Here is a 26,481-nt window from a genome sequence, read left to right on the forward strand (position 1 = left end):
GGTCCATCAGGCTGATCTTATGTTTCTTCCTTACGATACCGTCGACGGAGTCACATATAAATATGTCTTGACAGTCGTTGAAATCGCCAGCAGGTATAAAGAAGCCGAGCCGTTATCGAATAAAACAGCAACGGAGATCGCTAAGGCGTTTAGCGAAATTTATTCACGATCCCCGATGACCTGGCCAAAGCTTCTCCAGGTTGATCCAGGTCGAAAATTTCTTGGCGCGGTTACTTCACTGATGAAAAAGAATAATGTTAAAATCCGTCGCGGTATTGTAGGTGTTCATCACAATCAAGCTATCGTTGAGAGATTCAACAAAACTCTTGCAGAACGATTATTCGGATACCAATACGCGCGTGAATTTATTCAAGATAATCGATCTCATGATTGGGTATCAAGATTGCCTCATGTGATTAACGCGTTAAATAACGAAGTAACTCGAACAATAGCAATGAAGCCTGCAATTGCAATTACAAAATCGAATATACCCCTAAAGCGAGATTCCACAATTCCGCCTGTGCTAGGTAGCGTCACGGTCAGGTATTTGTATAAAGAAGGCGAAGCTGAAGGAGGCAGAAAAAGAGCAACCGATCCAAACTGGAGCGTCACAACACACAAAATATCAGCCGTAACAAGATCGTCAGGGAGACCAGCAATTTACATCTTAGATTCACTAGCGCCTCAACGCGGATTTAGCAAGGAAGAATTACAAATAATACCAAAAGATACTCAACTACCGCCAGCGTCACTGATGTGATTTATTCGAATTCTACCTAACTGAGATAATTTTCTTACTCTTGACACGGCCAAATATACTAAATTTGACCAGGAGATTCTATCATCGACGATCCAAACTTGGCCGTGCACTGTCAATCCCTGCGACGAATGTATCGTTGTTGCATATCCTAGTTTCCATGGCGATCTTTCTGCGTTTATCGCGTCATTGACAAGATTAATATCAACGAGAATAATATCGTTCAGTACCAAGATCCTTTCCTCTCCGCATGGCAAAGTAACACTAATATTTTGTTTTCTGGTATCAGCGGGCCTGTAACATAACGGTACCTGTAGCGTTGGAAATTTCTCGCAATGCAGCTTGAATAACATTTCCTGAATAACATCACGAACAATTTTCCTGCTAGCAACAATCAGATGATCGGGACGCCACAAATTTAGAAAAATATCCATCGGAGTTTCGTCGATTATTCTTCTCATTACATCGCATTGAAACTTATTCGGTTGTAATCGAATTATTTTCTTAAATTCGGTCAGTAAAATATCATCGGATCTATAATCGGCGTCGATTTCCTCATAATAGTCAACGAAGCTTCTGAGCCATTCGTGAGGCGATTCACCATCAATAGGATCAGGCTGACCATGATCGCCGCACATTATCACGGCGGTATTTTTCTCCTCCAGCCAGGTCAGGAATGATTTTAACGTGATTGAATTTACTGTGCAAATTTCATCAAATATTATGATCTTGTTGATATATTTATTTCCCATGCGAGCCGAATCCCACAATCCACCGCTGTATTTTAAATAACTGTGATACGTGCAAGAACCAACGCCGCGTTGTTTTATTTCTCGCGCTAATCTGTGAGTTGGAGTCAGCACGATCATATCGGAATTTGAAAATAAATTTATCGCTCGCGTTGTTTTACCGCTACCACCAGGACCATTCATGTAGACAAATTTGTTACGTGAAATTGGGTCAAATGCGGATGCAGTCGTCGATATTTCCTCACATTTATCTCGATGAAATTTATCGCAATCTTCGACATCGGCGTCCTCACAATAATCTAGGATATCCTCGTTTTTTATCCTCCATGTCCCCCAAGAGCCATCGGTGATTAAATTATCCAGCCTACACTGATATTTCTTATCGATATAAAACGAGTCCGTTGCGACCCTTACCGCGATATCAGAAAATTTGTTTATCATTGACAGTAAATTTATACTCACATAAGCGAGCATCGACGACCTCAAATGCGTATACTGCGCTGATTCTCCGTCGAGGTAGCTAATTACGGTACCTAACTTTGTTCCGTCAATGATAATATTCTCCCTATTACAAAATATTCCTCGCGATACCGTATCGGTGATTATAAAATCCATCTCCGCATCGTTGATAAACAACCTAGCGTGGCGGTGTTTATGATCAACGGATCCACCTTGAGTAAATTTGCCAATTATTTTTCTTCCTATATCTTTCGCGTTATCACAGTCTGTCGGCAACCACACCTCAGTTTGTTTCCTGTATGATATAATCGCCTCGCTCACCGTCAACGATATTAACATTGACGAATCCAGCATATATCTCAACAACACCGTAGGGACCCAACGACGCTGCGATAAATGCCGACCGAACCAAATATAGCAAATTTTATGTAAATTTTCAGCAAACTCGAATGAAGTGACATAAGCGAATCCGGTCATGACAAAATCTGGCAACGGCCCGTTAATCGCTACTCTTGTCATCTCGTTGGTAGAATGGCCAAATTTAGCAAAATAATCCGCACAATCGCCATATCCGAGGAAACTTCCAGGATAGCACGCGCTCATGTCAACGGATATCATATCTTCGAAATTGTACTTGGTATTCCACAATCCGCCATGGCCGTACTCGATACAGCTAAGTTGAATATCAGCGAGATATTCATTCCTCGTAGGTTTCCACGAATTTCTTTCTCTGGCAGCGTGAGCAGCAACAGACGGAACCGTAAAGCAATTTGTCAGTAACTGATCAGGATTTGACGAATATTTCACTGCGATATTTTTCATCGATTCGTGTAATATTTCATCACGGTAAATATCTCCGCGTGGCAGGATAAACTGATCATATTTTTCTTCGCTCGAGAATAACCAAACCGATATTGGATCAGACGCGGCTAATATTTTGATATATCTGAACATGGCATCGGAATTATCCTTTGCAGATTCCACGGGATAAAATTTAACAGCACGATCTCGCGGAAATATCATTACCGACTGCGACCACGCATGTGAATTATGATCAACAATCTCGATTGGTGCTCCTTGAGATCTATACGGCGATGAATATAATATTTCTCCTGATAGCGTTTTCACCGTGATTGGAAATTTAAGTTTCTTGCTCAACACAGCCACATCGTCAATCGATGCACCATCAACAACTGTCTTCGCCCATGAGTTAATTTTACTCAACCTCAACTGGGTCAAGCCAGATCCACGTCGAGCGTTTTTCATATGCTCGATAACGCGCTCAGCCACGCAATTTATCATCGGAGATTCTTTCATCGCAGGTAGATTTTTCATGTCAGGATTATTATTCAGCCGATAAATTCCATAAACAACAGCACTAGATGGATACGCTCTAGCATAATAAGGACTGTCAATTCCCAGTAATAATCCTGGCTTCGAATTTTTATCACGAACGACGTTTTTCTTACCGCCACGCACTGGATCTCGTTTATCGCGAATAATCCAAGTGTCGTCCGGCATTTGTGCGATAAATTTTATTCCGAAGATAAATCGCTCTTCTTTATGCGAGTTTTTTATGTGCTCGATTATTTTCTTCGCTCGCTCTAGATTCATCGTAGCATCAACGGAGTTAGTTTTCCAAGTTGACCAAGTATGAACCGCTCCATCATCGAAGAATTCCTTCTTGGCTCGATCAACTTCAGGAATGATATATTCTGCCACATCAAGATCAAATGCATCCATTATTATATTTTAGACAAATGTTTAAATTATAATGAATAAATGTTCGTGGATACCAATCGGATCAACAAAATCATGCGACAAATCCTGCAGAGGCGAATATTGTGGCGCTCATATATATGCAATTCGACGTGGCAGCAAGGGACCACAGAGGTGCTTAGTTTGTCAAGTTGGCACCCGAGGAAAGACACGATTGTGTTTGTCCTGTGGAGGGAAAAATTATCGAGAATTGCGCAGATATTACAAAAAGAAATCTTCCTCGGTGATAGCTTGCGAAGAGGATTATATTAATCGATTCAAGGCAAATTATGATTTAGACAGATAGAATATCATATATGGATCTGAAATCGACGATTCCTGAAACAATCACACACGAGTTTAGATTACATCCAACCATCGAGGGTTACGAGGCGTGATCGGATGGTATCGTCAGAAATGCAAGAATTAAAAAAAATGTTGGTAGGGTTAGCAATTCGGGTTATCTATTGCATAACTTTAGTGGAGTAAGTTATTTATGCCACAGATTTGTTTTCGAGTGTTTTCACGGACCTATCAAAGTCGATCTTGTCATCGATCATATCGACGGTGATAAGCTTAACAACAAACTGTCAAATCTCCGAGCGGTGACTCCGAGTGAAAATTCAAGATTTGGTAATACCGGTGGCGTACGGCGACCAGCTAAAGCGGTTAAATCGGTAAATCAAGAAACAGGAAAGGAGCTTGTATTTGAGTCAATGAGAGCCGCTGCAAAATATTATAATATTAGTCTAGCATCGGTGCATCGTGCGGCAGAAAGAATAATCAACGCGACATTTTCATATAATTCTGACGCTTGGATCGAGTTTTATTATATTTCGATAATATCAGACTCAGAAAGTGAGATCGAAGATTAATTGAATATTACAGGATTGTTATATATGGACGAAGAAAATATAAACGACATCATCGAAGCCATCGATGAACTGAGAAAAAAAATAAATCTTCCATCGGAGTTGGACGCGAATAAAATCCGATCCGAATTCGAGACGATTGTTCAAGGAAAACTCGAATACAAATACACGCTACCATCCGAATACAAATTAATAAAAAAGATCCAGATTGCGATGTACCAATCACTTGCGACAGTCAACGATGATCAAATCGAGGATTTTGTTACATTATCGACGTTGGTTGAGAAAGCTAGGTTGATTTTATCAGATGCATACGAAACGAAAAAAATTACAAGCTCGCGTGTCAGGCAGTTGAAAAAGCTTGTTGATGAAAAAACCAAGGAACCTCCTGAATCTAGAATCGAAAATTCTTGAAGATCACCACGAAAAAAACAAAAATTAAAAAAATCTTCCAATTTTGAAAATTTCCCCGGATTTTATTTATTTTTTTGGCCTATTTTTTCCCGTGTACAGATTCAAGAGTCAGAGACTCTCACGATTTTACCAGGAGATTGATACTCAGTGTTTCTCCGCGTATATCAAGCAAATGTCCATTTTGATCCGTTAGTTTGAAATTTATCCTCGACAATAATCGATTGTGGCATCGCAGGTAAAACGGATTTACTGGCTCTTTTATTATCAAAAAACCCGGAGATGCGCTAGGGGAAAACGAATACAAGATAAATCCCTGCTGTGCTTGATTTGACACAGACGAATCCACGTTGTAGCTGTTTTCAACGACATCCGCGTGAAGATAAATCGCGATAACTTCCGTTATGTTAACGATACCTGGCGAGATATGCCGTCCCTGCCCGGCGGGATCGTTATTGTGTTTGAGAATCGATTCTGATTGTATTTTTTTAGTCCACGCGGCATGTAATTTCGGAAATAACTCATCGATGGTATCAGTGACGATTTTTCTCATTTCATCAGCATCAGAATTGGGAAATTTGAAATTTAGTAGCGTTTCCTCGGTTAATCCAAATACTCTCATGAATTTTTGTTTTTCTCCTGAATTTTTGATCAACTCGAATTTGCTAATAGGGAGAACATAATCGGCAATTGATATATCGTCGACTATCGCCTGAATAAACATACCATGATAATATTCAACATCATTCGTAAGTTGATTTAAAATCTTCACGCGTTTGATAATTTCGCTACATGAGCCTGATTTATTTAGGATGCATTCATGAAAGGATTCCCGCAATAAATTTAATTGTATTGTATGTTCTTGAATAAATTCGTCGATGGTTCTTCTTACCAAGATACCGTCTATGGGGGCTATTATCCTGTTAATGTAGGTAGCGTCGAAGATTTTCACACCGGGGGGAATTTTAGGAAGAGGCAACCACGAGAGAATTCTTTCGTTAATAAAAGTAAAAGCGAACATTACCAAGTTAAATTTGTGGCTATTCATGAGGTTGATGGCGCTATCGATCCGAGGCTTGTGTTTGATATCTCCGTACCATCCTTCGTCGGTGGTAAAATCTGATTTTTTTGGCTCCGGTAGCTCTGGAGGAGCTTCTTCGTGCCAACCTGGAATAATAAAATCTGGTTTTTCTGGTTTTGCCAGAGGTGCGATTTCGGGCCAACCTAGAACTGTCCTAATCGATGACTGGTAAATATCAACGATATATGGCGATTTTACTTCGATTATCGACGACAACGTTGGTTCGTGTGTTAAAATTTTTATTCCTGGAGTAGCATCGCCGGTTATATTTGATATTCTACTGGTAAATTCCTTACCTAGTTGCTCAATTTCGTAACTGCCTGTTGGTATGCCAACGACGATCCAATCGGGAGTTCCATCGGGGCGGTTTTTATTGGCAAAAACAAGCGAATTATTCGATGATAATCTACCAAATGATTTCGATCTAACATTGGGCCAACTGTTGTAGACACGCAGTTGTGTTAACGCAATTTCATTGACGCTGATTGGTGTTGGAAAATTGATGCTAAATTCTGGACTGGTTGAACTTAACGATATTAGTGTTGTTGTCGGCGGTGTCGTGTTGGTCACGATTTGGGCTAGTTCGGACATTATTGACATTCATTTGTTCAATCTCGGAGTAAATACTTATCATTGCCGAAAATTCTAGACCGGATATAACGCCGTCGTTAAGACTCTCAGAAAGCAGCGATGATAATTTTGAATACGCACCGTTGACCTGGGATAATTTACTCGTGTACAGGGATAATTTCTCATTCGTGCACGAGGATATTTTTTCGCGATGATATTGAGAACACCGGCGATTGTCGTTGTCGACGAGATTATTATCGTAGCTACGATTGGCGCGATTGTTGTTACCGCGGATAAGATTATTCCCGCACCGGCGATTATTGCACTTACCGCGTACACAGCAACATCGATGGCAATTAATCTACGCTGGTATTTTTTTATTTTTATCTGATACTCGTCGAGGAGTTTTTTTAGCGAATCCTGCCATGAACGCGCCTGATTGTAACGGTAATCCGATGCGGTCATTTATTAATTAATTTCTAACCAATTGGAATCTCAATTCTTTTCACATCATCTCGTTCGAAAATTGGGTTGGGTTGAACAACTGTGTTTATCCCGGATAGGTATTCGAAAATTACAAAATAGGCAGTTTGTTCTGTGAAAGATCTATCTGGTGGTTCTAGAATAAAATATGTGACGCTATCTTCATTTAACGAAATAATAAAAAATCCAGGGTAAAATTCATGGAATTTATAACCAGAATTTGGTTGTCTTTCTTGTATTGGTCGTACCTTAAATTTTATCTCGGAGATAATATATACTCGATATACACCAGTAATTGGCGCGGTGAAAAGAATTTCGTTATTCTCGGGTGTCCAGGTAAGATTATATGTCCTAAACACAAATGGCACATGGCAGGGTAGATTTTTTGTTTCTACCTCCGCTGGTATCGAAATACGCGATAATCTTCCAGGATTCATTGATGATATTTTTGTGTCAATATCGTTAACTTTTTTGATGAAAAATGTGAAAACGACCTTGTTGTAAATTTTTGTGTCTGCGTCAAGAAGTTTCGCGTTTAAATCTTGAATTTTTTCGTCATACACTGATGTATCGACCTTTTGACGCGCTAATTCACGTACTACGTTAATCTCATCGTTAATTTTGGCAATATTCTCGTTGAATTTTTTTATTTTCTCATCTGTCGATTCACGCATCGCGTTAAACCCCTTGGTAAATTCGGGAACAACAAGATCGCTGAGTTTATTAATTTCCTCGCTGATTTTTTTGTTGAGATCGTCGATTGATGTTTTCTGACCCATCGAGATATTTACTTTGTTAATTTCGGCAAGAATATTAGTAATTTCCTCGTTCATTTTTTTTATTTTCTCGCTGAGATCGTCGATTGATGTTTTATCGCTTTTCTAACCCATCGCGGTATTTATTTTGGTAATATCGGCGAGAATTTCAGTGATATCCTCGTTGATTTTTCTTATTCTCTCGCTGAGATCGTCATGCGATGATTGATCGGCTTTTTTCTTTGCTAGTTCGTTTGCGGCGGAGAAAGTATCGCTGGATGTTTTTATGTCCTCGTCAAATTTTTTGCTAAATTTAGCTAAGGCATCGTCGAGTTTTTTAAGGTCGTTTTTTAGCCTGTTAAATCTTTTTGTCATTCTGTCCTGAAGATCGTCGTGTAATGCTTTATCGGCCTTCAGAAGCAACGTTGCTGATAACTCTTTGTCGGATTTTTCCACATCCGCGATATTGGCCTTCAGGGGTAACTTCGCTATAATATCGGCGATATCAGCAATAGATTTTAATACCATCTCCGATTGGCGAGTAAACTGACTAATGTGATCGCGGTATTCGTCTCGCTTGATTATATCAGTTATTTTGACGTTGCTGGTTTGTAATCTTCCTTCGGTATTTTGAAAAACAGCAACTTCGCCAGGGTCCACCTCTGACAGCGATAGAAGATTGTTGATATCGCTCTTGGTTGCGAACTTTGATAGATCGACGTCAGTCACTTCTGCTTTTTCCTTCCTGTAGATAAATCTACCGTAAATATCAACCATGATATTTATCTATGGCATATTCAAATACAATTTTATGATACGGACCGGATGATTTTGAAATTGCATCGAGGACGTTAATTGATTCAGGGCCGCATATCGGTGGATCCGCTAATGTCTGCGTTGGAAGTGTCGAATACCAAATCGGAATATTCAACGAAGACACGTAGTTGATAAATTCTTTCGGTGGTGCTAATCCATACGAGTCAAAATAAACAACTTCGCGAGGATTAATCGCGTAGGCGACCCAATGTGTGCCAGGGCCAGTATTTGAATCGAGATTTATTATTCCCGTCTCGGTGGAATTTGGTTTTTCTGGTAGTTGATCCCGCATAAATACGCCTCTGAAAATTTTTATTTTTTTATTCTTTGCTTCGCTAAGTAGATCTAAATTTGAATAGGCCGTGCTAATCTTAGGCCGGATCCGTATGGGGGGCGTCTTAGATAAAGGCCGTTTCCCTTTTTTTTACCGTATCTCCCTCCGGTAATTTTACTTGTTAATGCGGAACCTAATTGGGAACCTATACCTCCGAGCGCGCCTAATCCTAGTGCCTTTCCAATCGCCGGAAGAGCCATTTTCACTAGCCCCAATAGAGGAAGAAATCCGCCTGTTTTGACCATGTCTCTGATGGCGCCTATGGAAAGGCTCACATGAACGCCGGAATTTACTGATTTGGCCTTGGAAAAACGTTCACGTTGATTTTTAGTTAGCGACAGTTTGTTAGGTCCACCCTGAATTTGATCATTTTTCAGGGTTAATTTCATACCGCATCGCTTTGATATCGCTGATTGGAACTTTTTCATCTGACCCGGGGTCAGAGTTACACTGACGTGTTCGTATGGCATATTAATAATCGCTTAATCTAAATTTGGAATTTGTCACATATTCTCTACAGGAGCATCAATGATTCTCATTCTACCACTGATGCCTTCCAGGATCATTGTTCTATCGCCGAGAATCACCGCGATTGCTCTTGCCGGTCCGTTTGTGTTAATCCTGGCTTTGAAATGAATATCGACAACGGATTGTTTTACCAAGTCGAGATGTTCCAAGGAAAAATAATAGATGGGATAAAGTTTATTAAAATCCAACTGTGATATTTGCAATCCCGTATCAATATTTTGATCGCGGCCCATAAAACTTAGTAAGCGATGATACGCGCGGGCTGTAGAGTAATTTTCAAAATCAATTGATATTTCCTCGGATGGTTCCTGTTGGCCGTTTATTCTCAATGATACGTTTGTTACCTCGAATTGATCGAATATCATGTGACTGTGATTTTGATCGTATCTATCCGCAGATTGAAGGGCAACAAAGATATGTCTAGGTGCCGAAGCGCCCTGTTGTGACGCAATTCGCCAGGTAAATATTCCGTTAATATTAACATCGCAGGAGTCGGTCATCGTTGTCAGCCAGGACATGATGGATTTTCCGCCTTGATTCATGAATGATAATAATTTTTCTTTCTCAATCATCGATGGAACTATCGCTGGCATCCACAGGGTAAATTTGTCAAGGACAACTTTACCAGCATCACCAGGATCCCGCCAGATGGCTCTGTCATTGCCCGCGGGGTCTCGAAAGAAGGAGATCGTATGTTTTGCTCCGTAAATAACTTTTCTGAAATGCCTGCAAAATCCAAAAATGTGAGATAGCGGAATTGCACAGGAAAATCTTCGTTCATTTCCCCTCAACATAGTTCTTCTCGTGGCAAATCCAAGATTGTAATTGATATTAGGGCCAAGCACTACAGGGACGTTGGTTGGGTGAGCATTACCAGCGAGATTTTGCGGTCTGCCGATATCATACGGGGAATGCTCAGGGTCATTGGAATTATCCTTGGCGAACATCATACTAGGACCGGCTGACCTGGTAAAATCATCCGAGTATCTCGCTAGGCCTATAATCGTAGTTGCTATATCAACGTTGTCCGTGATTGACTCAATTTCTCTTCCATCGATCATGTAAGTGGCACTCTTGAATAATGCCATGATACCGTTGTTGACAAACCCAACACCATAATCTGCATCGTAGTTGGTATCATCGTTTTTTACAATTTTCCCAACAAATTCGATATACGCCTCAGATGGAAGAAAATATCTTGTTGTATCCTGGACTTGAATTTCCTTGCGATTAGGTGCATTTGGATCAATTGCGTCGTACGAGAAATACTGGAAATCTCGCACGGATGCGTCCCTGCCTACGGGCTCGTCCATGTCGAACACTTCATTTGACACTTGTGCGAACATTTATTATTAAGAATATCATCTAAAACGAAGACCACTGCCTGAAATGAAGCTTGTGTTAGCAACTTCATTTGCGAGATTTGTCTTAGCAACTTCCTGCGCTATATTTGTCTTAGCAACTTCCTGCGCTAGGTCGTTTATTTTTTTATTTGCTGCGTCGTTTATGGCTTTGCTGATCTCGGGTGGCATTTCTCTAGTGCTAGGTAATTTGACGGGTTGTTTTTTACGTGTTAAATTTAATATTTTACTTTTGACAGCATTGAAGCCTTTACTGGCCAAATTGCCGATACCAGAAATGGCAGTCTCGCCGATCTTTCCTATTGCTTTTGACGCGAATTGCTTGATCGTGGGTCCGATTTTAGGTATTATTCGCGTAACGAGACTTCCAATGATATCGCCGAATCCATTGCCGTGGATATATTTGTATACGGGCAATCGAGAGTTTACTACGCGGACCTGTTTAGGTCTGCGTTGATGCTTGTGAACAATCATGTTATTTCAATTATGTTGTTTTAATCGATGAGCTCATCAACAAACTCCTTATAAATGTGAGAATTGATGACACCGCCGCGGAATAATCGCTGACAAATATCTGAGGCCTCGTTAATTATTTCACGAGAGTTATTTCCAGCTCGTTTTCCTCCGATTAATACTTCGAGGCGAGATACATCGTTGACAACACTGTCAGGGCAAATGGTATATCCGCTGCCTGTCTTTGGTTCTGATGGCCCTGGCAAATCAGAAGACATTGGTGAATGTGTTTCTCGTGGAGATGAAGGGGTACCCCTGAGTTCCGTACCCTCGCGAGGGATATCCCATCTTAATGGTTTTTCGATGGGGATTTTCAAGATTGGATAACTCGGTAACAAGCTGGCGGCGAGTTCTGGCCTAAGTAAATGGCTTACTCTCTCCTTCTTAGGTAATGGACTTGTAATCTCCTCTTTCATTAATATTAATTTGTGTTCATTAACTTTCGATAAAAAATTTTGAAAATTTTTATCATAATAATCTATTGGTTTTCTTAAACCACCAAAATAAATTATCGCCATCCAATCCATATATCCGACTTTATCAGCAATATCTTTTTTCAGGATTAATCTTTTATTTTCCGGAGAACTATCCGCAGCCATCTGAATTCTTGATTCATCGTTTCTGAGTAAGTGCTCCATTTCCTTGTTTAAATAATTATCAGCGGGTAAATTAGTATCAATTAATTTTGGATGAAGTTCATGTTCTTCCTTCATTCTTATATGTTCGGACAATTGTCGTTTAGGTTGTACTGGTTCCTGGTCGCTCTGTTCTTGTTTCTTTCTTGATTTTTTCTCTCTTTTCTGAGGTGGAATTCTTTCTTTTGGTCTAGCTCCTAATTCCTCTGGTTGAATTATTGGTTCCTGGTCGCTCTGTTCTTGTTTCTTTTTTGATTTTTTCTCCCTTTTCTGAGGTGGAATTCTTTCTTTTGGTCTAGCTCCTAATTCCTCTGGTTGAATATCTTCTTCCTGTGGTTGAATATCTTCCTGTGGTATTACTTTTCTTCTCCGTGTTTTAGCTTTTTCTTCCTTTTCCTGTTGTTTTCTTTCTTTCTCTTGCTGTTTTCTTTCTTCCGCTAGTTGCTTATTATAATTATATCTATTGTTTGATGCCGTTGTAAATCTTCTAAAAGATGGATCCCTATTACTTGCCTGTGTTTTTTCCGCATAAACTTTGTATAACATGCCATACCAACTATTACGATTTGGATATCTTCTTTTTCCTATTTCAGTCAAATATTCATTTCGAACGCTAAACATATCTTCCGCAAATTGACCAAATTGATCTAAACTATACATCGTAGACAGTGGTCGTGATATTATTTCCCATCCCTCATCGGTGAAATTTTCTCTTAAATTCTCGATATTAAACTTCCCTTTTATCATTACGGGTTTTCCTACTCTAGGTTTTCCCTTACTACCTATTTTATAAGCAATTGCAGGTTGTCCTTGTTGCCTTTGTTGTTGTGCTGCTATTGCTAATCGCTCCGGTAATGTTCGTGATTGTTCCTCAATACCTTTCAACATGGGAAAAATTCCCTTTTTCTTGGTATCTGGATCTTTTTCGTCACCAAATACAACTTGTTCGATTGTTCCGGTAACTGGCTTCAACCATTTCGATGATACCTCGGCAATTCCATGTTGCACATCTTCGTAACCACGAACATTTCTCTTAAATAATTGTTTTGCTGGAATAAGCTTCTTTAGTGCAGCTAATTGCTCTCGCGCTAATCTGGCAGAATGAGGTTCTCCAACTGTGCTAGCTTTCTGACTCATATTATTTTCAAGTATATTGTTTTAATGCGAGGTAAAATTAGGATCCGCAGCCAAATCCCTTGTGCGAAAAAAACACCAGAATAAATTTCCCACCCCCCACCCCCGAAAAGATCTGTTTTTTCCTTGTCCAGAATCATTGAATTTGCACACAAAAATTGCACTCTGGGGGGATTTTACGCAAATTAGTTTTCGTAGGAAGCGTTATTTCTGCTTTCTGAGGCTTCTACGGGAAATGTTCTCGTAGGAAGGTTTATTTGGTCTGGAACGTCTGGTCTGTAGAACTTCCCTGCTGCTTCGGTGATGAAGCCCTCTGCTTTTTCCAGTGGTACATTGGACTTCACCGTGTACGTGTAAGCCGTAGTCTAAATTTTCTAGTAGAGCGCTTTTCCGTCTCTCGAATGTGATAGTAGTTTTGAGAGGTTACTAATGGTGGTGAACTTTGGTTGCGTGTAGAATCTCTGTGTCTGGATTCTGGTTCACTCATGTCATCTTCAAAATCAGTGGCATGAGTTTGTGCCAAGACTTCAGCTACTGTACGAGTCGATGAATCACGTTTTCGCCTCTTACTTTCTTCTCCTTTATCTGTGATATGATGCGTTCATTTTATCTTGATTACGAAACGTCAAATGACTGCATTTTAAACGCCATGGGTCACTTTATATCCATGTTAGACCATAGTATATATAGAGGGTGCGCGTATCCCCTTCCAGTATTCATTTCACTCTCAAACCGAGCAGAACGATGAAGGAGCCCACGCATATCGAACTTCTGATCAGAGCTTTGCGAGGTGTCGTAAGAAACTTTTCTAAAAACAAGCCAACAGACTACTCAACCTCCTTTCGAGATAAAAGTCAAGATACTTTCTATATCTGTAGGAAGAAAGGACATTGGTTTTTAGAGTGTCCAGACCATCAAAAAAGCAAAACAGGCGCTAGAAGAGACAAATATCAAGATACCTATTATCAGTATCAAGAAAAAGGACATTGGTCTTCAGAATGCCCTAAAAACAACAGGAGCAAGAAGGAGAGAGGGGATCCGAACAGGAGAACGAAGAGGTGCTAAGAACTCAGACACGTGCAGAAAGAGAAAAATGAGAAGAAAAGAAGACGTGGATAAAGTGAAGACGAAGAGGAGAAATAATATGTAAAGTAAAGAAATTTAAAAAACACAGAGAGTGAACACAGACACAGAACAGATTTATGAAATGTTTAATGTGTTGTGTTGTGTTCTGAATTGGACTGTAAAATTTGTACCATTATAGACCACACAAAAAACGCTAGCGTATCTTGGTTTTACTTTTTAGAAAATAGACCTATACTCGCACACGTGGGTTAAAAAGGGTTTTTGAGTTTTAATTGATTTTGTCAATTGAAATACTATCTCGTTTCGAGAGACGTGGGTGGGCATGAAGAGGACCTTTGGGTATTTGTTTGTTTAAAAAACAAACTCAGGAACGGGTGATAATCATCTATAACTGCCTTAAGCCTTTGCCACGGCCAAGTCCTACCTCTGGACTGGCTCATGTCGATGATGATTTGGTAGAAATCACTAGGGGTGGTGTCGCTGGCGTAGTAACAGGGCTGCTTTTTTTTAGCCCGGAAAGGTCTTTTGATTTTCGGTCGTAATAAAGACGTGTGATACATTTGTTTCAGACTCCTTAATTTTACTAAAATATACAAAAGTACCTTTACCATTTGGCTTTCACTATTCTCTTTCCCTCCTACACCTTTTTACTTCTCTGCTGCTTCTTCATGTCGTTTCCTTCTTGCCTCTTCTTTTTCTCGCTGTTGCTGCTGAAGGAAAAAAGCTTGTTCTGCATCCTTCTGCTGCTGTACAAATTTCTCCAATTCTTCTTTCTGTCTCTGTTTAAAATCCTCCACGTGTGGTAAAGAAGGAGTAGGTGGTGATGGTACTGGTACAGGAACACATTCTTGCGAAGAAGAAAGGAAATCGACTAACTCCCGTTTAAATTCAATCTCTTATGGAAGTAGGCCTGTGTTGACATTGGTAGTCACTGCTATACCATCGCTTGTCGTCTCCACGTCTGGTGCATCCAAATGCATTGTCTTCTTAGTTTCCGTCATGTTTGAAAACTATGTTGCATGGATTGAATGCGCAAAGACGCTAGTACCTCTATATCACATATCTCTCTTTTCGGATTGTAAGACTGGTTCCGTGTTGTGACTGAATTTTGTAACGCGTGTTTGTATTGTGAATAAACTCAATCCGTTTCGATCCGCCCTTCCCCTATAAATAAGAGCAGCTAACTGTATTATTTTCACCTGTTCTCGTCACAAGATGTGGAACAGTGTAGAATCATCTACTCTCGTATCGTTAATGCTGTTCCGTACGGACTTACCCATGTATGTGAAATCATCTTGGAGAATTATCCGGATCACCGATACGAGTGTTTGCAAAACAATAATTTATGTGGAGTGACAAGGCTGTTTGAAGAGAGTCCTTCTCTACGGACCAACAGTCCGACGAAGTTTGAGGAAAAGAAGACCTATACGATGCCCTCTATGTTAGCGAAATAATGTTAACATAAACCTAAAGGCCTCGAAAAGATTTGCTTTCTTGCCTCAAAAATATTTTTTAGTATGTTGTATAGTTGTTTGTGACTGTATGTTGTATGTTGTATATGTTATATAAATCTAAGTCCCACTCTTTATTCCCAATTGAGGACAGTCCGTTGCACCTCTGTACACCCACTCTTTGCATCCTACTGACGTCAATTTTCATGGTTGCAACATTGTTACCAATCTCCCATACCGTGACGGCAGACGCTATAGAGACCAAATTTCCTTGTTGGTAGACAGGCCTATATCCTTATTGCTAGTCAGGCCCATTATTTTTTTGTCGCTCTATAGGTCCATCCATGTTAAATTTCCCATGTTATATTCCCCTTGTTACCAGAGTGCCGCTACCCTGTTTTAAATGGTAAGTCCCATTGTCGCTAAGTGCCCATATTCACTACTAACCGGTATGCCCACACCCATATCAAGACCTGCATAAATGGTAACATTTGCTTGCATAAAGAGGTAGTCCATTTTACTAGAAACTGAGCTAATTTTGAGACAAAGAAACTCTGATTGATAATATATATATATATATATATATATATATATATATATATATATATATATATATATATATATATATATATATATATATATATTACGCTGTCATTTGACAGGGTGTATGGGATGCTATCTGTAAGGACATTTTTTTTTCAACTTACTGTGTTGTTCATTCTAAAAGACATTCTAATTAAATCCAGTTTCTTCAAGAAGATCATTAAAAATGTGATTACTGTATGTTTTAATAATTTGTATGAAAAATGTAAATTGGTTGTTCCTTCTCTTCTGCGCACAAGACATGCATACTGTAATCGATTATTTCGATGTCTCTAGTGTTTCACTTTTAATTTTGCTTAGTCTTGTTTTCTCTGTACTCAATGTTATGTTAGCTCACTCTGAGGCATACTACTGTGTCAATTATATATTTGTTGGTACCAATATACATTAGTTGTGTTTTAAAAGTGTTTATTATTGGAGGCATCAGATTGTAATTCTCTAATTCGTATAGCGGTTCATTGCTGCAAAATTTAATACCAAAAAAAAAAGAGATAAAGAATGCATATTATGAAAAGGTAACATTAATTTAGCATCTGTCATAGGTTTATCTTCCCACCGGATCAGAGGTGACCATTGATAAAAGCTTCGGAATCTATTTTAACGTGCAAATACGACCATCGTTAGTAGATTACAAACAAACAACCGGACTCTGTGGTTATTTTGACGGAAGCAAAGAAAGTGACCTTCGAAAAAGAGATAAGAATCCTTACATGCCAGACATTACTCATCCCTGGGAGGACCCTGTCAATTTCAACAACGAGTGGAGGTAAAACTGATCCTGCAATTACTAATATCCATTAAGAGTGGTTAAAAGGCATTATAATGAATGTATGATGTACTCTCCAATGGATAAAGGCTCAAATGAACACATACACACACACAAACACACACATACATACATACATACATACATACATACATACATACATACATATGAATATATATATATATATATATATATATATATATATATATATATATATATATATATATATATATATATGCGTGTGTGTATATCGTATTGTAACTGGATAAGATGATTGTGCTGTCTAGGTGAATTACTTATTAACAAATTACCTAATATCATCTGGCAACTTTAAGGTAACCAACCCCCAATTTTTAAAAATATTTTCAACCTATTACATGAAAACAAGATATTAATTTTACTCAAAATGTTTCGCTCATCGAAATAGATATTCTGCATCTGTTAAAAAACCAATGTAATGTATTTATTGATTAAGCTCTCTCATATGAAACATTTATGATAGGGAATATGAATGTTCCTGCTTACAGAGTACTATCTAGTGAAGATCTCTTCAATGTTACGAATCATGCAAATCTACCAAATTGGAAAAAAGAGATATACATATGTACATGCCCCGAAAGCGACGTCATTGACAATATTGACACGGCGACATGTGAACCAGATCAACAGACGATTTGTGAAAGGAATAATCAAAACCTAGCAGAGGCTGGAAAATGTGGAATATTTCGAAAGAGACGTACAGCAGACATCGAAGAACATTATAACAGCTTTGACGTAGATCCTCGTGAAATTCCTGAAATTCCAATAAAGATATCAAGACACAGTTACAGTGTAAGTTTTCCTAACAATGCATTACTCAACAAGCCATAGGAAACTCAGCAGATGAAGAATAACATCGTCAGAAGTATATTGTGTTGATGTCAATAAATCGACCACTATCTGATAATGTTTTATTACGTTTGAAATGAGTAACATACAACCACTATCAATGCCATTTTCTATTTGTTATTTTGTATACCTTGATAGGAAAGAGTATGAATAAATGAATCGTTTTTAAGAGTTTCTTTCCTGATCTTATTACAAAAGATTAGAGACATCTTTAACTATCTTGATCAGCACCTTAACAATATAAAGCTTTAAGCTCCTAAAAGCTGGTGTATGTTTCAATTCTTTATATTATAATTGTCACCGATGAAATTTAAATTGAATGTTATCAAATTTATTTGTTTCAGTCGCGAATGAAATTCTCAGAATCCGATGCTCGTGTTGCCTGCGGAAATTATTTGAACTCTTCCTTGGTTTTTCAAAAGTGCTCTTATTTACCTGAACTAGATGTCCAGACATTTGTTAACACCTGTGTTATGGATGCAATGGTATCTCTTAACTTTCGTTTGTGTTCCTTTCTAGAGAATTCAAAATATGTATGTAGATTTACATTTATCGCCAGAGTTGCCATATCAGCGAGGCATAAAGAAGGCAGAAGAGTTGGAAAACAGGGCGTCGATATGATTATTGTTTTGTTTGTTTATTTTAGTGGTTTGTGAAATCTGCATCAGGGATCTGATCATGTTCAGCTTACTTTGCAAGCATACTATTTTCGATATGTTTCTTGATGTCCTGAAGCGCATATCTATCCTAAAATTAGTTTCTTAAGATTGCAAAATTATTAAGTGATTTTATATCATATTTTTAAACTGTATTTAGCGATGCATCACACTGAGATATGTTCGGTCTGCTTGATTTGTCAGGTATAGAAAGAAGGGAATACATACATAGTTTTTTTTTTCTTTCTACTCTCATGTTTAATTTCCAGATTACAAACTCAATGGACTGGGCCGGAAGCCATCTTGAAAATGCGAAAACTAGTTGCATGTCTCAAGTTTACTCGAATCGGCCCATCCCTAAAGATGTCTTGGAAAGATTCGAAAATTTTACAAGCGCTGCAAATGCAAGCGAAAGTAACAACAATAAAACGGATGTGGTGACAACAAATCCTCCATTAAATGATGACAACGTATACAGCGATGCATTATTAAATGAACTGCAATCACTGTCTTGTCCACTGGATTGTGATGGACATGGCGTTTGCAAAAATGGTGGGTATTTCGGTTACATGTTGCAGAGTGTTTTTCTTTCTTTGTTTCTGAGCATTTGTTATCTCTTATTATTTTAACAGAATTAACATTTCACAGGTTTGGCATCAATCACGCTTTTTAATTCATATTCTTACTAAACGTTTTTTCTTCAGGTTATAAATGTACATGCAAGGATCTTTCTTTCTCTTTCATATCCCATACTTGGGCAAACGCAGACCTTTCTTGAGCTAAAGTGGCACTGCCGCGTTGTCAAAATGGCATTTCATCCCTATTTCTTCTGCATGATATAGACAATAATCTTTTCAAACAGAGCCTTTAAAACCTACAAAACGTATTTATTTTTAAGCAGGTGCATTATACGGTTATATACTTACAAAGTCAGGCAGTTAATGATTAAGTTAGTTACAAATATAGGTTAGCAGTAAGTCAGCTGGTGACTTAATTAATTTGGTAATTAGCAAGTTAGTCTGTCAGTTTGATTTATGCATGGATGCAATTTTTATTCAAGCCAATATTGTGCATTGAATTTATTACGTTCCAGGATCATGCGAATGTTTGCAAGGGTATGGAGATTTAGATTGTTCAGTAGACCTTAGCCAACCACCTACAATGATTGGGATACCAGACCAAGGTCTATGTGACTTGCAGCACCGACCCTGCCAGAAAACGTCTGTCCTGGGACTAAGCTTTATAGATTTGCCAACTCTTTCCTGCCGCCTTGCAGATTTTAAAGTATGTTTTGTATTCTTGTTATACTAATGTAATATCAACATAGTGACATCCACATAAAATTGCCTTTCACGTTTAAAGGTTTCCTCATTTTATAATGTCCGTTTGGTATGCGTTTGGAAATAATCTTCAGAAATTACCAGACAAGAGGCAAAACAGTGAATAGCCATTATCTTGTATTCGTTTTTCAAACGGAAATTCAAAGATGCATTAATCGAATGTGCGTTGTAAAAGGTGTAAAACGGTGATATATAACAATGCACACCAACATGCTATGGACACACATCGAATTGGGGCAGTCCCCCTTTTGTAATAATGTCAGAGATGGATTGTTACAACCTTGGTTAGTAATATAAATCTTGAAATAAACCGTTTGGTTGGTAATTACCGCATCATACCTTACCAAAAATACTCATGTCCGACTCGATTCAAAACATCGTGCGCATCAGTCATAAAAGCATAGCCCCGTTTACGCAATAAATCTTAATTGCAAGCTCCGTGCACTTCTCACACACTTTGATATCAAATTACGAATTGAAAATATCATCAGTAAGAATAGCAAGATATATATATATATATATATATATATATATATATATATATATATATGGAAGAAGATTGACTAATTATTCATAACTCATGCTTGGAACACTCTTTCGCGGAATTAGATATATTGTGAAAAATGATAGCTGAATATACGATGACACATTTTTAAATACATTGGTAAGATTTATACAGATATTTTTCAGAATACGATGGATATCAAATTAGCTGTTCAGCTCTGTCTATACATTTTATATTTTAGTTACACAAGAGCCATCTGTGAATCGAAAAGAAATACATTGCAAAAAATGAACACTTAAAATATAGTTAAAAATGTCTTTGTTTAAAAAAGCGCTACATCAATGGGATTTTTATTTGTAAAATAAAATGAGATGATTTAAAGTTTCATTAAGAAAATTTAACATCGATTGTATATGTTTGCGTACAGTTTAAATATTTGTCTCCATTAATTATATTACTACTATTAATATACTAACACTACTATACTACAAATCTTATACACAACGGCATTTCACAAAATTACTAATATATCATTGCAAATACATGAGCGAACATATACACGGGTTTCACTGCCACGTACAGCTTTAACTTGGTGTGTATAGTTAGTTACAACATTAGCTATTTCAAATTCGAATTTCCCTTTAACCACTGCCTCACGTAGGAAATGCAAACTTTGAGCAGAGATATAGCACCCTCGACCGTTATATAAGGAGGGCATAAGAAACAAAGAAGGCTTTCATTTGCATACTTCATTTAGCCACCAATAGTTACTATTCCTCTATGACTTTTTTATGTCCATCGTCAAATTTCATATAGTGAAAGAATTAACGCAATGCAAATTGTTTGATCAGACTTTGCAAAGCTCGGATAACCTTAAGTTCTGTTACCGACAATGTTTCCAAACTATACGGCTCATTTTCTTTTCAGTACATGAAACTATCCTGACATTTTCTCATATTAAGAAATGTATGGAGTCAATCATACGAAAGCAATCAATTTTAACATAAAGTCTTGTGAAAACTGTTCACTATGACGTTTGATCATAGTAATTGAACAAGATGGCCGCTATCGCTTAACCGGCTTGAAGCAGCTGTACTGATTATTAGTGCCGTTTTCATGATATTTGTGCTTGCTGCCTGTTTTCATCTTCGTTAGTGTGTTCATTATGTATTGGCTGTTAAATTCGTATGTGTTTCTTCACCTCCTTGCTTTGAAAACGATAATAATTAGACCTTTTCTCAGCTGTCTTGCTCCAATGTTTTTGAACAAACCGCCATCACGTGATATTCGCCAGTCAACCCGTTTATGCTACGATGGACCCTCATTATAGTTTTTAAATGTTCACTCCTTGGCTCTCCACACTACATTGTGCTCTAAACTAAACGAACTGTGACTACATTCATCATTACCCAATTGTAAACAGAAGCGAAAAAAGAAACGTTGTTTCAAGCTAGCCGGCGTAGAACAGGAAGAAGACTTCCAGTTATCTCCCTTATTTCGGCACAACTATTTAAAACATTTTCGACCGTTAATTTAGATAACCTAATTCAAATCCCAATTAATTCGGCAACCTTTGTGTCAACTATTCAAGAAATACCTCTGCGCATTGCATTATTCAATGCCCAGTCAGTATGACCAACGGAAAAGCGCACAGAAATAGTTAATTTTATCAACGACCAAAATGTTGACATATTCTTCCTGACAGAAACATGACTAAAAACATCAGGCGATGAGCCCAAGTGTGTGGATCTAACACCCACTGGTTACTCCATCAAGTCGTTCCCCCGTAATTCCCGCGGAGGTGGAATTGCTGTCATCACAAAGAACTCCATGATAAAACATCTTAACTACACCATAACATTCAATTTGGACCACACATCGTTTGAACAAGTCCAAACCACGCTCACACTGGAGCAAAGGTCAGTCCATTTGTTCTGCCTATACAGCCCTCCTCCTAGTAGAATAAACAAGCTGGCTGACTCTCTCTTTTTGGAGCACTTTCCGAATCTCCTGGAGTATGGAAATTCGATAGGTGGCAACCTGATTATTCTTGGAGATTTCAACTTTCACTTTGACTATCCCGGAAACGCAAATACATCAGAACTTTGATTCCCTTAATGTTTTCAACCTCAAACAGTCAGTTAACCAACCCACACATAAACATGGTCACATTTTAGAATGGATTCTTCATAGACCTGATGACAACATTCTACGGTCCTCCCTGGTATCGCATAAACTTGCATCAGATCACCTCTGCATTATATGCCATCTTGACGTAACCCACCACCTTTATCTGCTACTAAGAGAAACCTCCGTATGATAAATAGAACCAAACTAGTGCACGACATCCAAGCTAACCTAACAAATTGCTCACCTCCTACCGCAGAATAATTCCATAACTGTCTGCGTTCATTACTTGACAAACATGCCCCCGCTACCAAGTGCAGAGAATCTATTCAGAAGTGTTCTCCATGGTATAGCAGTGTTAGGGACCAGCTTTGCACTGCTAAAAGAGACCGCCGTAAAGCTGAGAGGCTCTGGCTTTCCACCAGACCCATTATTCAAAAGCAAATATATGAGGTCGCTAAGAAGAATGTCACAAATATAGTCCATGCAGCGAAATCAGCCCACCACACTACTAAGATCATGGAAAGATCCAGCTGCAAAGAGCTCTTCGAGATTACTAACAAGCCAATGTCAAGAGACAAATCAACACCACTTCCAACTACCTTCTTCCTTCCGGACATGTTTGCAAATTTCTTCCGTGACAAAGTACAAACCATTAGAGATAAGCTTCACAACTTAATTTCAATTGACTCGTCATCACCATACAGTTGGGATACAGAATTTGAGTTGCAACCATTAGCAACATTTGAACCTGTCTCTATGGATTTTGTACGTACAATCGTGATGAAGAGTGCACCAAAGTTATGTGAACTTGATCCAATTCCAACATCACTGCATCTTGAGTGCTTTGATCCAGTATTGCCTTCAAACTGATGTTATTAATACCTCTCTCTCATCTGGAGAATTCCCTTCATTTTTCAAAACTGCCGTTGTAAAGCCTCTGCTGAAGAAACCAAAACTAGACCATAACTATTTAAAGAGCTACCGCCCAGTTTCTAATCTTGCATTCATTTAAAAAAATCTTAGAAAAGGTTTTTTTATCCCAGCTTGTATCTCATCTAAATTCAAATAGTCTTTTAGCAATGTACAATCTGCATATCGCCCTTGCCACAGTACTGAAACAACTCTTCTAAAAGTAGTTAATGAAATTCTCTCTGCGTTGGATAGCGGAAAGATTACAGTCCTCACCCTCATTGATTTGTCTGCAGCATTTGACACAATAGACCTTGGTATATTACTTCACTGTCTACAGCATGTATTTGGCATTCATGATACAGCCTTACTGTGGTTCAAGTCCTACTTGGTCAACAGGACAGAAATTTTATCTGCAAATGGAATACACTCCAGCCAAGTTGATCTATGTTGTGGTGTTCCACAGGGGTCTGTTCTGGGTCCTGTTCTCTTCATTCTGTACACTCAGTCGCTCTCAAGTGTCATAGATCATCATCCAGTGTCTCACAAATTGTACGCTGATGACACCCAAATATACAAATCTAGCCCCCCTACTGAAGTTGATGCTACCATCCAAGGTGTAAAGAGGTGCATTTCTGATGTGAAATCATAGATGACTTGTAACAAGCTGCAGATGAATGATGATAAAACCGAGGCCATTCTGATCACGACACAAAGACTTTCTCATTCACATCCTTTACCCCAAACAATAAATATCAGCAACGCCAACATTAAATTCACACAATCGGTACGAAACCTAGGTGTTACTCTGGACAGTACTCTCACGTTGCACAAACATGTCATGAACATGTGCAAGGCTGCATATCTTGAGCTGAGACGCATCAGCTCAATTCGCAAATATCTTTCAGTTGATGCCACTAAAACACTTGTGTTTTCATTAGTATTTTCAAGACTTGGACTACTGTGACTCAATTATGTCTGGTTCATCTCAATATCTACTCCAGAAACTTCAAAAAGTTCAAAACATAGCTGCTCGGATCATACTTAGAGTAGCACGATCAGAGCACACCTTCCCGCTGCTCTGTACCCTACACTGGCTATCCATTCGATCCACAATCAAACACAAAATTTGTTCTCTGTGCAACATTTCACTGTCGGACTCTAGTCCAACATACCTATCTGACCTCACCCATGTGTACACACCATCAAGATACTTACGCTCCTCTTCTGACAATCGTATACTCATCATTACCACTATGAAAACAAAGTCATATGGACAGCGTTCTTTTGCATACCAGGGCCCAGCAGCGTGGAATGAATTTCCCACATAACTTAGACACAAAGACACAGTGTACACATTTAAGAGGGCTCTCAAAACTTACTTATTTCGACTGCAAGAACAAACTTAAAGACCTAATAATGTTTCCTACCTGAAATATTCTCAGCATGTTTTTTATTTTTTTTTTAAATGTTTGTCTAATTTTGTGTTGTTTGTTTTTGTAACAATATTATTATGTTTCTTATCTTATAGGTGTTGTCTAATGTTGTAAAGCTCTTAGAGCTTCTAAAGATTAGGCGCTATACAAAGTCCGCATTATTATTATTATTATTATTATTATTATTATTATTATTGTTGGCTCATCACTCCGTATCAGAAATATCTTCAAGGCACCAACTCAACATTACCTCCAAAATCTAAAAACGGAAACATAAATACGAACAGCACCCACTGTAGTTCGACTATAAAATTTTGATATTTCATCTTTTGTTCTGTATTTGTTTTATTAAAACCTAAACAAGAATCATATTATGTTATAGACTGGCTGACCAATCTGTCATTCAGTTTTAGGCAAGTGGATTCAGGTGTATATTTCTCTTTCTGTCTGAATGTATGATTGTAAAACCGCCAGTTAAGCTTTCTTATGAAGATTATGTCATACTCCGATGTAATAATAATAATAATAATAATAATAATCACGTAAATATAATATAATAGAATATAATAGAACAGATAGATAGATAGATAGATAGATAGATAGATAGATAGATAGATAGATGACAGATAGACAGATAGATACATAGATAGGAAGTAGTGCTTTGAGAACGCCTGGAAAGGGTGTTCCCTTACTTTTCTTGTGCGCTCCCTTATTAACACGCATACCTTCAATTCTTTATTGCGTTCTCTAGCTTCTTTATTTAGGTTATTGTATGTATGTATGTATGTATGTATGTATGTATGTATGCTGATGAACCATATAAATATATGTGTGTGTGTGTGTGTGTGTGCCTAATTATTCGATTAATAAACAGACCTAGAGATGCACACACTATATAACAGTTCCTTCCACACTGGACCATTTGATTTTATTCTTCAAATATTCGATTGTCATTTAGGGGAAAACAAAGAGTAACTGCTGTAGGAGAAGTTATAAAGCTATATAAACAAATATTACCTTGCCTTTCTATTAACATAAGAAATTCTTTGACTGAATTTCATGCGTAGTAACAAATCCCTTAAAACAGCACTGTTGTGTGATATGCAAATATTACAAGCATGTATCATCAGTGTTCGTTAAAATACCAGTCTTTACTTGAATCGTAAAATGTCAATAAATCTAAAACCCCTTTTCCTTTTGAAACTAAAATGAATTTTGTAAAATAATAAATATGTCATAACGTTATGATTTATGAAAGCTTGAGTGACTAATGATCTGCTTATTTCATTTCGGACCTCTTACTGAATAGCAAATTGATTTGAACTAGTTATTAAGTACATTTTAGTAGAACAGTCCATGGTATTTTTATTTGCATCCATAAACTTATACTTTACTTTTGTTTAGTATGATCGAATAAAAATCTCGGACAATGTTACATTGTCTGGGTAGGCCTAAAAATTTAAGTATGCAGGAAAATAGGGATAGAATATTAGTT

General features: G+C 38.0%; 1 protein-coding gene across 1 annotated transcript in view; it reads left to right on the forward strand.

The window, feature by feature from the left end:
* LOC149774763 (von Willebrand factor D and EGF domain-containing protein-like) overlaps window positions 1-26,481 on the forward strand; it is a 193,871-nt gene that overhangs the window by 162,815 nt on the left and 4,575 nt on the right. Inside the window, exons 10-13 of the mRNA XM_089945001.1 lie at window positions 16,899-17,122; window positions 17,650-17,953; window positions 18,936-19,080; window positions 19,760-19,950. Coding sequence (XP_089801127.1) covers window positions 16,899-17,122; window positions 17,650-17,953; window positions 18,936-19,080; window positions 19,760-19,950 — 864 coding nt within the window. The remainder of the gene's footprint in view (window positions 1-16,898; window positions 17,123-17,649; window positions 17,954-18,935; window positions 19,081-19,759; window positions 19,951-26,481) is intronic.

This window comes from Sinohyriopsis cumingii, unplaced genomic scaffold, assembly GCF_028554795.1.
Source record: "Sinohyriopsis cumingii isolate HCF-2022 unplaced genomic scaffold, ASM2855479v2 utg000160l, whole genome shotgun sequence".
NCBI classification, from domain to species: domain Eukaryota; kingdom Metazoa; phylum Mollusca; class Bivalvia; order Unionida; family Unionidae; genus Sinohyriopsis; species Sinohyriopsis cumingii.